The sequence below is a fragment of the Rhinichthys klamathensis genome, unplaced genomic scaffold (genome assembly GCF_029890125.1).
Source record: "Rhinichthys klamathensis goyatoka isolate OS25496 unplaced genomic scaffold, OSU_Roscu_1.1 h1tg000011l_1, whole genome shotgun sequence".
NCBI lineage: Eukaryota > Metazoa > Chordata > Actinopteri > Cypriniformes > Leuciscidae > Rhinichthys > Rhinichthys klamathensis.
In genome coordinates this window covers 4,866,718-4,880,277 of record NW_026606564.1, presented here as the reverse complement: position 1 = coordinate 4,880,277, position 13,560 = coordinate 4,866,718, and the positions used below count along the sequence as shown (strand labels likewise).

Sequence of the window (13,560 nt, the reverse complement as noted above, 5' to 3'; positions counted from 1 at the left end):
GCAATAAGTGCTAGTGAGAAACTGACTTTGATTTTTATATTTGACCCTGAACTTACATCCAGCATCTAAGATTTAGGTTTTAATAATAACCAAAAAATCATTCCATCCATACAGAACATTTTAATGATATATTATGATGTGACATAAATTGTTTAAATACACTACTGCAATATAATATAAATTTAAAATAATCATGCTTGATAATGACAAATATTGAGAGTGAAACAATGGGACAGACCCCACAAATAATTTTGTGTCTGGGCTCTGCTCACTTTAAATCCTGACGTGACGTCATTTTACGCCACGGGAACTGCTTGGATCCCAAACAGTCCCACCTCCACCACGGCTCTGAATCTGATTGACAATAATGGCGACGCGATCGTCTTGAGTTGCACCTCAATGAAACATCTCGCAAGAGCGCATTTCACCAATCCTTTGTCATTACCTGGACTTAAAGATCGCTTTTAAGGATATCTTGCAGAAATGATCTCCGGATCCTTTTCGATCAGGAAATACTAAGTTCTGCCGCTGGTGTCATTTTTGGGAAAGCACTAACAAAGGTCTCTTCATCCGTGGCGATGTGGTTGCTGTTTACAGCCCCGTGCGTGCATTTGTTTCGGGCATGAAGAAATGCGATTACTTCACCTACAGCCATTCATTTAGCAATCCCGTTTCCATTAAAAACCGGGAAGCCTTGGTGATAGTGGATTAGCTGCACTGGAAGCTCTTCTGCTGCCGTTTGCAGGTTTTCACGGACAGCGGCTCGCGCAGACCTTCGGGATCGCGTCACGCGAAGTTGGACCATCTGTTGAACGTTTGCGAACGCACGGCAAACTTCGCAAAACAATTTATTACATTACACGATAAAACAACGATTGTTTTTTTTTCCTAAACCGAACGTTTTTGTTGCGTTTTTGCTAACGTCAAGTAACCGCTCACAACTTTAGGAAGGTTAGCTATAGCTGGTTAGCCAGGACTAGCTAACTGGCCTTTGCTAAAAAAAACGGGCCGTTAGAGACTGAAATTGACCGTTTTGCCAACATTTTCCAAAACTATGCTTCCTTTCATTACCAAGTAAATTTGCTTACTCTACCACGCAAACAACTCAAAGGTTACATGTATATGTCGCCTATGTAACTAATAGTTCACTGTATAAATGTTTAGTCAGTTTATCAATAGACATTATTTTTTATGAATTAAGCAAACAAGGGCATCCCTTTTCTTGTCCATACCGCTAAATTGTCCTCCCTCACTGGCCATTGACCCATATGTAATACGGGACGAATTAGTTAATTTATAACCTCATATTTTTCTGTGCTGGCTTAACGGCTAGTCATATTTAAGTTACATATAATCGCAACGTCTGCTCGTAAATGACCACCGGTAGGAATAACCGAGTCATGATGGAAGGAGTGGGTGCTCGAGTGATCCGCGGTCCTGACTGGAAGTGGGGTAAACAGGACGGTGGAGAGGGGCACGTCGGCACCGTCAGGAGTTTTGAGAGTCCGGAGGAGGTGGTGGTGGTTTGGGACAACGGCACCGCCGCCAATTACCGCTGCTCCGGAGCCTATGATGTGAGGATATTGGACAGTGCGCCCACAGGTGAGTGAGACTGGGACTAACCGGTCAGGTGCGTCTGTCACGTGACATAAACAACAACAACGCGAACGTGCAAAATAGCTTTAATTAACATTATCTAACGCTTAATGTCTTTACAAATCATTCAAGTCATATGACTTGATTGTTTTAGGCTACTTTTGACCTGGTTCGTTCATCACATATAGTTGAATAGGATTATTTTGTACTACCGTATTCATATATAAAACAACTAGAAAATATATTCTTTATGAAACAGGGTAGCACTTTATTTTAACGTGTCCTTGTTACACGTTACATTTAGACTACTTGTATTAATAATAACTATAAATTAGGCATGATCGCATGCAACTAACCATAAACTACAGTAGTAAGTACAGACTTAATTAATATTACTCTGTACTTAAATGTATATTTACACTGTAACAGAGACACATTTAGATATATAAGTGGATATCTACCAAATTTAGTGTAACCAAAAATAGAATTTCTATAAAAATATTAAGAAAGAAAATACATTCCATTCTGTATCAACAACATGAATGAAGTGCATTAAACTGGGGGTTTGTGATGAAAAGCTAATAATTACTTAAAATTATATTTTATTTGTATACCTGCATGTCAAGTGACCTTTAACAACGTCTGAGAATCAATAAGTTATGAATAATTTACTGTCATTGTGTGAATATGTAATCATTGAATCAATAAAGTCATTGTAATCTGATAAGTATTTAAAATTGTAATACAGGCTAATCTGACTACAAGTAATTTGTGGAATCGGAGTATGTAATCCAGATTACAAATGCAGGTGGAAGTCAACTCCCTTGTCATATGCGTGTAATTGCAATGTTACAGGAATCAAGCACGATGGCACCATGTGTGACACCTGTCGGCAGCAGCCCATCATCGGGATCCGGTGGAAATGCGCAGAGTGCACCAACTATGACCTCTGCACCACCTGTTACCATGGTGACAAACACCACCTGCGCCACAGGTTCTACCGCATCACCACCCCGGGTAGTGAGAGGTGAGTGTGGCTTTCCTCCCTGTGGTCTTCACTCCTTGACATTATTCCCTCTGTGGATGAGGGAGCTTCTCTGGCCAGTTTCAGACCTAGCATGCAACATTTTCTTCAGTTGCGCAGCGACAGGTACGACAGGATTTCAGTGGGACTACCAACCTTTAATAGCACAGACCAGTTTGCATCATTGGTCAGGGCGTGTGTCACTTTGGGAGAGTTGTGTAAGCTCAAAATCTTAATGCAAGCTGCTACCTTAGGTCTCAATTGCATAGTGGATGACGGTAAAGCCGGCCCACTGGTCTTGATTTAGTTGGTTTTGACTTAAGGGACATTGTACTGTCATGTCTACCTGAGCACAGTTGTGCTAAAAGTCTCTGGAGGAGAATAATCCAGATTTGGAAATCCCAAGTTTTGCTATCCAGGATCAGCTAACGCATCTTGCTTTTGTGCATTTCTTTAAGCAACAGTAGACAGGACCACCCTGATCCAGATACATACCTGTATCATTTTATGGGGACAAACTATTTTTTTCTTTACTGTGCTGAAAAGCTTTATAGATGGCCAACTTTATCTACAGTACATTAACACTGTAACAGTTTAACAAATCAAGTGAAAATGTAAATGTTGTGTTGTTTCACCAATTTTAAAGTTTTATTACATTTTGTTCCCAATGTCCCAATGTATCCCTAATATCCTCCCAAAAAGTTTTGAACGACACATACTAAAGTGTTTGGCCGTAAAAATAAATAGCCTCAGCTGCTGCAGCTGACTTTGCATTAAAATCTCTACTACCTACCTACTGAAGGTTGCTTGATCAAGACTTGATTTTGTGGTCCAATCCAATTTCAGAATCACAATCCCCGTTTTCTTTTGAAATCCTTACATTTTCTAGATTTGATCCAATTTGATAACCAAACTCCAGTCAAACGTCTTTTGAACAACTGAGCTCTGGTGTCTCCCATGCTTGGTTGGTCATTTTTTAGCAAGTTCTTATGTTTCCTCTTGCTCCAGCCGATTGAATCTTCAGTGACACAACATGTTATGCTTTTCCTTTGACATTAACTGCAGTTTTTGTGTGATGCAAAAGTTAGCCTACTCTATATTAATTACTTGTCAGCTGGTGTATAAAAGCAATTGAATTCACATCAGACCTTATGACAGGTAAATTACTAGCCAATCAAATTGGTTCAAGGATCATTCTTGTTGTTATCCACCATTTTGTTTATCTGTGACATACCTCATTTTTCTGGGCAAATTACCAACATTATGGCAAAAAAGTTGTTTGGTGCATGTAACTGGGATACGTGGTATCCAGAGAGGCTAGTGAATGAAGTTTGGTTTGTCACGTTTCCAAATTCAACCGGTAAGCTCGAAAAAAGCAAAAGTTGGATCAGACTGCGTTAGTAGACTGTATGAACAAGTAAACTTGACATTTTAAACAAATGTCCAAAATAAATCATCTCTACATTGTACATTTCCACCGAGGTGGTTGTAGTAGAATATAGTATGGTGCATGTTTTTAGCAATGTGTTTAATTGGTTTAAATAGCATTTATCTCTCTATGACATTGGCTTTTAATAATTTTACACTTCCATTATTATTTTTGAGATCCCCCCCAATACCGTAAAACTGCACATTTTAGAGTGGCCTTTTATTGTGGCCAGCCTAAGGCACACCTGTGCAATAATCATGCTGTCTAATCAGCATCTTGATATGCCACACCTCTGAGGTGGATGGATTATCTCAGCAAAGGAGAAGTGCTCACTAACACAGATTTAGACAGATTTGTGAAAAATATTTGAGAGAAATAGGCCTTTTGTGTACATAGAAAAAGTCTTAGATCTTGAGGTCAGCTCATGAAAAATGGGGGCAAAAACAAAAGTGTTGCATTTATAATTTTGTTCAGTGTAATTTTAAATTATGAAAGATATATGAAAAACACATTATTAACTCTTCCGCTGCACATTTTCCTTGGTGAAATTACAAGAGGGAATCTAAAAGTGTTATGAAGTCAGACAGTCAACATGTCATAAATATTGACATTAACACTGTTTTCTTGTCTTTTACCATTATATTTGTGACCCGTGCTGGCAAAATGAGTCATAATGAGCAAAATAAAAAAATTAGTTATTTTCACATTCTCTATTAAGAAACCTTCAAATTGATGTAGCCTATGATTTGGTAGATAAAAAATGAAGTCGATAGAGTCAGCAAAGTCAACTTTTTTTTAGAAAAATCGAGTTAAAGTTTTCTGAAGGTTCCAAGACAAAATCACCTAGAAACCATATCTTAAAATCCCTGGTAATAACACCAAAATTCAACCCCAAAGTCAAAAACCCAAGTCAAACCCAAATATCTATAGAAAAAAGTATTTATTCAACTTTTTTTCCCATGATACCACAGTTGTTTGATTAACATTAATGAAACGGACAGCCTATATATTAAGACCCACTGTACCGCACGGATCTAATATAATGTTACACATCAAATCAAAACGCCCCTTTCACGTATACAGTCTTTACTGGTAAATTACCGGTAACAGATCATGTGTGAACAGGACCTTTTCAAATATACCGGTTAATTTGTTCGGGCAATTTACCAGTAAGGGAACTTGTAACATTACCAATAAATTACCAGTATATGTATATAGCACTCAGAACGCGCTGAGGTAAGAAGTGATTTGGGCCAATCAGAAGCCGTTTAAAAGAGCAAAATCATAAAATGATGCACTGATAACGCGTTTAAGTCAGCACTGTTTACAGATGTCTTCAAATTGGAGTGATACCGAAACTAAAGCTCTTCTCCTCGTCCGGGCGGATGAAGAGATTTGTCAACAACTGTTAGCGAGACTGTCACGTATGGTAAAATAACTAGCCTTCTTCAAGAACAAGGCATAAACAGGAGCAAAAGTCAAGCGATGGGCAAGTTAAAAACACTTAGGCTAAAATTTCTGAAAGTACACAACTTTTATTAAGCCACAGGAAACACAGTATATCCTTTTCCATTGTTTTTGTTTTGGTTCTTCTAGACTTTGCCTGCAATGGCGGCACTTTTCTTCTTCTATCCTTCCAAGCGAATGTCCTATACAGTAAATGACACGACTCAGTGCTGCCCTCTGATGATTTGTAGAGTATAGAAAAGCAATCGTACTGCGCATGTGTCGAACTCGTCCATCCGCGGTTGAGTAGCCTATAGTTTATAACCTCTGTGGACATGACTGTGCACAAGACGAAGCGTAACGCTGAAAATGAAGTATACCCGGCCACTTATTTACAGGCTGCCAGGAATAGCCTAGTTAACTCTTTTTTTTTTTTTCGCATTGAATCTAGAAATTTGAGCTGCTGTTTTGTTTCTAGAGTTGCCATCTATTCCGTTTGAATGGCTTGAGTAACGTCTCTCTTTCAGTGTCTCCATATGGTGAGGCTATTAAGAAGTCTAGCAGTTGTTTAGACGTCTCTCGTGTCAGCCATCCATAACTGCCCTCAACATGAGCTCAAAGAAACAATAGGTCAGCTCAACAGCTGGTGTCCTTTCAACTAAGTGTGCCTCTATTTCCCTCGTGAGAATGGTTAGGGAAGTACAACACACAAAGGCAGTAGTGAAGCCAGGCCTTTTTGCAGGGTGTTTCCCTCTGGCAGCTGCTGTCTCATGCTGTGGTTTCCAGCTGCTTTAAGGATCCATCTGATCTTAAAGGGATAGTTCACCCCAAATTCAAAATATTGTCATTTATATATATATACCCTCAAGTTGTTCCAAACCTGTATGAGTTTTTCTTATGTTGATCACAAAATAAGATATTTTAAAGAATGTTGGTTATCAAACAGTTGATGGTAGCTTTGACTTCCATAGTAGGAAAAATCAATACTATAGAAGTCAATTGCTACCGTCAACTATCTCGTAACATTCTTCAAAATATCTTCTTTTGTGTTCAACAGAAGAAAGAATCTCATACAGGTTTGGAACAACATGAGGGTGAATAAACGACCAATTTTTTATTTTGGGATGAACTATCCCTTTAATATTGGCCTTTTTTTAAAGTTATGTTTTTGGCCTTTTTGTGCCTTTATTGGATAGGACAGTAGATATTTTAACTGGAAAGCAGAGTTTAGAGAGAGAGGGGAACAGGATCGGCAAAGGACCTCGAGCTGGGAATCGAACTCGGAGCAGTTGCGCTATATGTCGACACGCTAACCACGAGGCTATTGGCATTTTAAAAATGAACATGTCAGCAAAGCTGGAGAATCCGAGACTGTCCGCTGTGGTTCAGCATGGGCCAGACAAGTTCTCTTCTAGAAACTGAAAGAGATGTTAAACATTATCCAGGACTTTTCATTCTGGGTGTATTGCAGGTTTCAGGAGACATCATAGGTTCTAAGTAAATCGAGTTGAACAATATAATGACAATCCAACAGTGGAAGCAGGAAGTTACTTTACCTCTAACTGGGAGCAAAACTTATGCTCTAATGTTTCCAAAGCATAACTTCTGTACTCTTGCCATTTGCTTTGTAACATTCTTGTATGTTTTGCACAGAGTTCTTCTGGAATCTCGTCGCAAGTCAAAGAAGATCACAGCCCGGGGCATCTTTGCAGGAGGACGGGTGGTGCGGGGAGTGGATTGGCAGTGGGAGGATCAGGATGGCGGGAATGGAAGAAGAGGGAAGGTAATGCCTCAACATGTTTGGCTATGCTCTTTGCTCATCATTTATTAGATGAGTAACTTTCCACTCTATCAAGTATATACATTGTGTGTTATGCTCTTGCATGTTCATTGAAGCAAAATGCGATGGTGCCAATACAAACCTGTTACATTATTTATCTACATTAATTTAGTAGATGTGGTTATCCAAAGCAACTTACAGCATACAACATAAAAGATCCTAAATGAGCAGTAACATGAGAAGTTACTGGTTTTTTTTCTGCAATTTCACACACTAGCCTAGTCATTACTTAAACTATAATTATATATATAGCCCACTGATTTAAAATGTACTACAAGTGCAAATATAGGGTTGAATTGGAGAGTTGTTGAAATCCCTCTCCATGGTCATATATGACATTTAAACCACTGGAAAGTCACTTCAGCTAGTTCAACACACACTTTCTGCAGTTTAAAAAGTGCTTTAAAAGCATTTTAAAAGTGTTTACCTTACCTTTGGTACATGCTTTTAAAGGGGTCATGAACTGCATTTATTTATTTTTATTTTATAATGTTCTCTGAGGTCCAGTTATGATGTTATATCCTAATTTAGAAGTAATGAGCTATTTTCTATCCTGTTTTTGATCCTCTCTTTCTAACACTCCGTTTTGATGGGCATCACATTCAAGACTTGGAAGTAAACGCCCACTGCTATGAAGGGGTAACAGTTTTGCATATTAAATGATGATCAATGTCCCTGCCATTGCACGTGTGGAATTGTTTTGAAAACGGCCAATGTTGAAAAATATCTCGTTACATAGTTTGCCAACAATATTAAACATTTATGCGTGTTGCATATGCTTTGTAAGTCTTGTTTGTGGGCGGCAAATACATTTAAAGGTAGGGTAGGCAATTTGTTTTAAAAACACTTCTTGTTATACTAATTTAAACTCAATTCACATCCTGATAGCAATCAATAATAGAAGTGGTCTAAATATTAAAACATGTACATATATCTTCTGTGGAAATCTCAGTAGTCAGTACCAAAAAAATTTGTCCAGTCATTACATTGAGTCCAAATGCAGTGATACGATGTCCTACCTGCCTGTCAGTGTATGTATTTCCAGTGGCGGATTTAGCAAATTGGGGGCCCAAGGCGAAGGTAGTATGGGGCCCCCCATCCGATCTTTAAAAGAGAACGAAAAAATAAAAAAATCTGAATTTTTTTTTTTAAAATAAACTATTACATGGCACTTTCTGGAGAGTTTTGTGCAAAGAAATATAGAAAAAAAGTAGGTCTAGCAAGTCTTATATTTCTGTAATTCACAGAGATCAAACACAAATATGCTGACTGAATAGATTGCTAGTTGAGAAACACTGCTTTAATTAATGTTTTTATGATGACTTGAAAGGTTAACTAAACAGCATGAGCCGTCTTCCAGCTGGCCAGTAAGTTATTTGGCAAATTTCATTCATACAGATCTGTATTATGCTATAGTTTTTGATAGTGTTATACATTTCTTACAGATAATCACGATGATCATTGCGTTTGTCTTACCGAATGTGGTAGCTTTATGCAATTACAGTTTGTCTATAAGCTTTTTTTTTATTAATGCCGACAGTAAAATGTTGCCAGATATTGCTACGAAAAACAAGAAAACAAAATAATAATAATCCGAAATAAGTTCAAAGCTTGTGTTTTGGAAATAAGATTAATATATCACTAACCCTAACATGCAACTTTCCACCTTGATAATTTCCTTAAAGTTTTTAATTTTTTTATTTTTAAATGTAAAATATGACAGAGTTCCGGACCTCGGTCACCTCATAGCTGGCTACGGCCATGGACTTGTAACATATCGTTAGCACATACCGGGCATCACAAAAAAGTTTGTTACCTTCTGCACTTTTGCTAAAAACGTTTTGCTTTCCTCCCGCTTCCTGCTTTTTCAGCACCGCTTGGGTAGCTTCTCTGTCTGTCACTCTGTAGCCTACACTGTCTGTCAATAACTTATTTTTCTCCGTCAGTTTTTTGGCGCATTAGCCTTGTCACTTTCGCACGCAGAAAGTGAGATAATGGAATAGTCCAATGTAGTGAGGTGGGGGCCCCTCCTGTCTGCGACACTAATGATTTGATGCCTTTTTTCGCAAATGTTTTTTAGAAATATATAATTTGCGAAAAGTAAAAAAAAAAAAAAACTTAAGCATAATTTAATGGGGCATTTTGGGGGCCCCTAGGTAGCTCGGGGCCCAAGGCAATTGCCGACCTTTGCCTAATGGTTAAGTCCGCCCCTGTGTATTTCCATACCTTCGCGCAGACATCACACGTCATATATGCAGAGTTGTAGACGTACAGCCAACGAGCGGCAAAAGCAAACAGCAGCCACCTTGTACAGTTCCTCCTGAACCAAACCAACGAGCTTCGCCATGTCATAACTGTAATTACGAGATGGCAACCCGTGACGTATCAACGCGGAAATGAATCTGCAGCAGTCAGGTGTACAGGTCAGAGCTCTGTAAGTTGTTTACGTTCATTATTATTGTAATGTGATGCGCTTTGAGACATGAGGTAGTTTAACGCCTTCTCTCGTCCCGTAAAGCTTTCCAGAATCGGCTGTTCGTGTTCATGTGTTTTAAAGAAGGCGTGGCTTTGGAGACACTATTAAGGGAGGGATCTTATGCTTTCAAAGCTAGCTTGCTATTGCTAGCCTCTTCGAAATTTTCTACACTAGCTTTAAAGTCCCCCTGTAGTCAATCATTGTATCCCTTAACTCACCTTTGATCACCAAAATGACATATTTAAACATGCCTTAAAATAGCTTGAATGTAACTCTACACCCTTGCCTCGTGTAGTATACGCGGTTCTATGAATATTCAAATTAGCCCCGCCTCCACTCACTCACACCAGTCGACGATCACACGTTGACCTGATTGGTTACAAGGTAGTTTTTGACGTCAGAAACACCAGCGATTTCAAACCGCGTTTTTGAGACGGTCTTTGGTTCACTGCCGTTTTAAGGAGAAAATACTAAGCAATGGTGTTGAATTTGCACATGGTTTGATCTAAATCATATTAAAAACACCATATAGACATATAAACAACATTTAAAAGCTTGATTTCCATCACAGGGGGACTTTAAGTACTTGGAGTTACCACAGTTATAGCTGACAAAGAATGACTTGTGGTGTTTCTGTGGTGTAAATGGAATTATGAATGTACATTTGTTTGTCTCACTGTCGTTCTCATAGGCTATTCATCGTTCATCCTTTTCGATAACGTGTTGTAAGTAATGTCAAAACAGATATTGCTCAATGAAGCTTTTATTCAGGATTTCAGTGAATGACTTCAATCAAAACTATAACAAAAGCAGCGTTCTCTACATGCTTTCTTCCATTTCCATAATCTAACGCATTAACCCCATAAATGCGACGCAAAGGAATGAACAACATCCATCACAATATTCAGTTTGACTGTGGCGCTACAGTATAAAAACTCAGTACATATCAATCGATCTGTATTAGACAACGCAATAGTGACGCATGGTAAACACTGTTACTCACACTTGTGTGTTGCGCCATTACTGTTTAATCCAGTGTAGTTGGCACTGCATCATCTTTTATTTTCACTCTCTGAAAAGCCTGCGTCGAACTCGCGTTTAAAAATGAATCTGCAGTAAAATAAAGCGAAACAAACAAACAGTGTCTTACTTGCGCAATCTGACTGGAACTTGGTTAAAAATTGTTCATCCATCTGCGCCAATAGCCTCGTGGCCAGCGCACAGACATATAGCGCAGTTGCGCATCAGGCGTCCCGAGTTCGAGTCCCGATCCCGCCCTCCGTTCTCTCTCCAACTTCGCTTCCTGTCAACTAGCTAACTGTCCTATCATAATAAAAAAAGGCAAAAAACGCCCCCAAAAAAAATAGTTCATCCACACTTTCTTAATGTTTGGGTCACAAGGATGGCAATGCAAAACAAAGCTCTTATAAACCTTTAGAGGCATCTCTATTGTTTTGTTGCTGTGGAGTCTATCTCGTATTTACTACTACGTGAAGTGGAAATCGGTGGGCGGGGCTAAAGAGGCAATGATGTAGAAGTAGGCATTGATCTTCTGCTGAGGAAGTCTTTCGTCACCCTTTGACTTAAGGTGAAAAAAAAAATCCAAAACGAGTCATTTTACGAGCTTGGCTTCATTAAAAGCTGCTTTTGGACTAGCAAGCAAGTTTTGAGTTCTGAAACTTCCAGGATATTTGATGGTACATGACCTCTTTTGTCAAAAGAAGGAACATTTGATTTCTCAATTCATGACCCTTTTAAGTCTCTTCAATAACAGCTTTCCTTATTGTATTCCAGTGTTATATTAGGCACGTTTAGAGTTGTCATTGTAATTATTTATTGCTCTATTGCTCAGCACTGCTTCTCTTTTGCTCATTGACGAACCTGCAAAGCCCAATTTTTTATAATGTATTTGTACTAGGGCTGCCTCCGACTGAAGATTTTTCATGTATATCCGCCTAATAATAGCGCACAGTTGTCTAGGTTAACATTAATGTTAGAGGAAGCAGCCATTTTAAAGTGGCTAACGTTAGGCTACTAAATTTTTTCAAATGATAAGCCATGTTTGATGTCGATGAATTAAAGGTTTGGATTTCCTGCCCGACATAACTACCACATGGTCATTGACCAGCTGTTAACGTTCTGTCCGTCAGACTCCATGACTTCGCCAATTGACTTCGCCGAGTTTTTTTTTTTTCTGCGACTAACCGACAAAAAAATTTGGTCGACTAAGCCTCTACTCGACTAACGTTTAGTTGACTATAAGGGGGCAGCCCTAATTTGTACACATTGTCCCAGTTGAAAACCATTTTTGTGCAAATCAGTGTATTTAACTTCATAAGGCCGTTTGTTGCTCTGTAATATTTCCCATAAGTTCAACATGGATATTTTTAATGGCATATTTTCCATCAAGAGTGATGCCACTCTAAAAAAAAGTACTGTGCAAGTCAACTGTTTATTTGGTCTTTGAATTCTCAGATATTTCAGGCCACTCCAGTTAAATGTATTTAAAGAGTGCTCTCAAACACACTTCCTTTAAAGCGAGAGCCGACTTCAAGCCAACTTCACGGTTTGTAATTAGAGCAGCATTTCTGTCACTCTGATTGGCACGTTGAATGGCATTCTGGCGGTGGAAACATTTACTGGTGGTGAAACTGTGCGCTTCCTGCTTGTTTAATGTTTTGGTATTTTTTACTTTTTTACCATTACATAATATTTCAAACTCATAGCTGTTGTAATGTTTTGTAAGGTTAAGAAGAGCTTGCAAATGGCATAAGACAACTTGCTAATCAGACTATTCTAATGTTTTCTGTATTTATTTGTGGAATTCTGTGACTGAAGTTGTATATGGTACATTATTTTGGAGGAAATCTAAGCATGTTTGACACTGGATCATTAAACACAACTGACATTTGAGACAAGTTGGGGTTGCTGTTGTTTCAAGCTGACAGCTTAAAGTCGGCATGGAATGAAATTCTGTCTATTTTCTAAATGTGTGTTATGGATCTTAGGCCCTGTTTACTCCTTGTATTAAGAAGCATTTTCATCTGTCGGGTCACAAGTGGACAATGCTAAATACAGGTGTAAACAGGGTCTAAAACACTTTGAGTTTGTCCACTTTTGAGGACTTCCAGAGGTAGTCGAAAACGCATTTGCTTTCGTAGTGTAAACGCTCATGTGGTCGAATGCGTTCGAACAGCCACAAAAGAGCATCTACTCTCCGCCTACTGCCCTAATGAGTAGGGGTGTAACGGTTCACAAAATTCACGGTTCAGTTCGATACGATACACTTGTGTCACGGTTCGGTTCGGTACGATTCGGTACGTTTCCGATACAGCAAAAAGAAAGAAATGGGAGAGAAATTTCCTTGATTTAATTTTTTTAATTATATTTTTATTAAAACTAACATCATAAAGTATGATTTTTTTTAACTTTGAGCAATGATGGAGCTATACTTGACTTTTCTTAGGAGCTTATAAAACAAAACAGCTCCTTGGACAAAATTAAATGTAATATTGTAGTAGTTATAAACAAAGGTTTATTTTAGTTCAGATTAACATTTGAGGGCAGCAATTGTATTCATAATGTCAAAATAAAACCGACGTAATGTTACTTGAAAGCATTATAGCCTACTATTCCTGCCAAACTCCCATGGTTACAGTGAGTGTTACTACAGTAAACCCATGGTGAATGTTGCTGATCTGTGGACACTGTAGCGACGCTACTAACTTAACTACATTTTTCAGTAGCTT

The 13,560-nt window shown here is 38.5% G+C and overlaps 1 protein-coding gene across 7 annotated transcripts in view; it reads left to right on the top strand.

Annotated features, from left to right (window-relative positions):
* Positions 1-332: 332 nt before the first annotated feature.
* The window catches only part of mib1 (MIB E3 ubiquitin protein ligase 1), an 87,789-nt gene continuing 74,561 nt past the window's right edge, over positions 333-13,560 (top strand). For all 7 annotated transcript variants that reach the window (XM_056264617.1, XM_056264606.1, XM_056264584.1 and 4 more), the window contains exons 1-3: positions 333-1,602; positions 2,452-2,623; positions 7,149-7,278. In XM_056264617.1, coding sequence (XP_056120592.1) covers positions 1,374-1,602; positions 2,452-2,623; positions 7,149-7,278 — 531 coding nt within the window. In that variant the 5' untranslated portion in view covers positions 333-1,373. The remainder of the gene's footprint in view (positions 1,603-2,451; positions 2,624-7,148; positions 7,279-13,560) is intronic.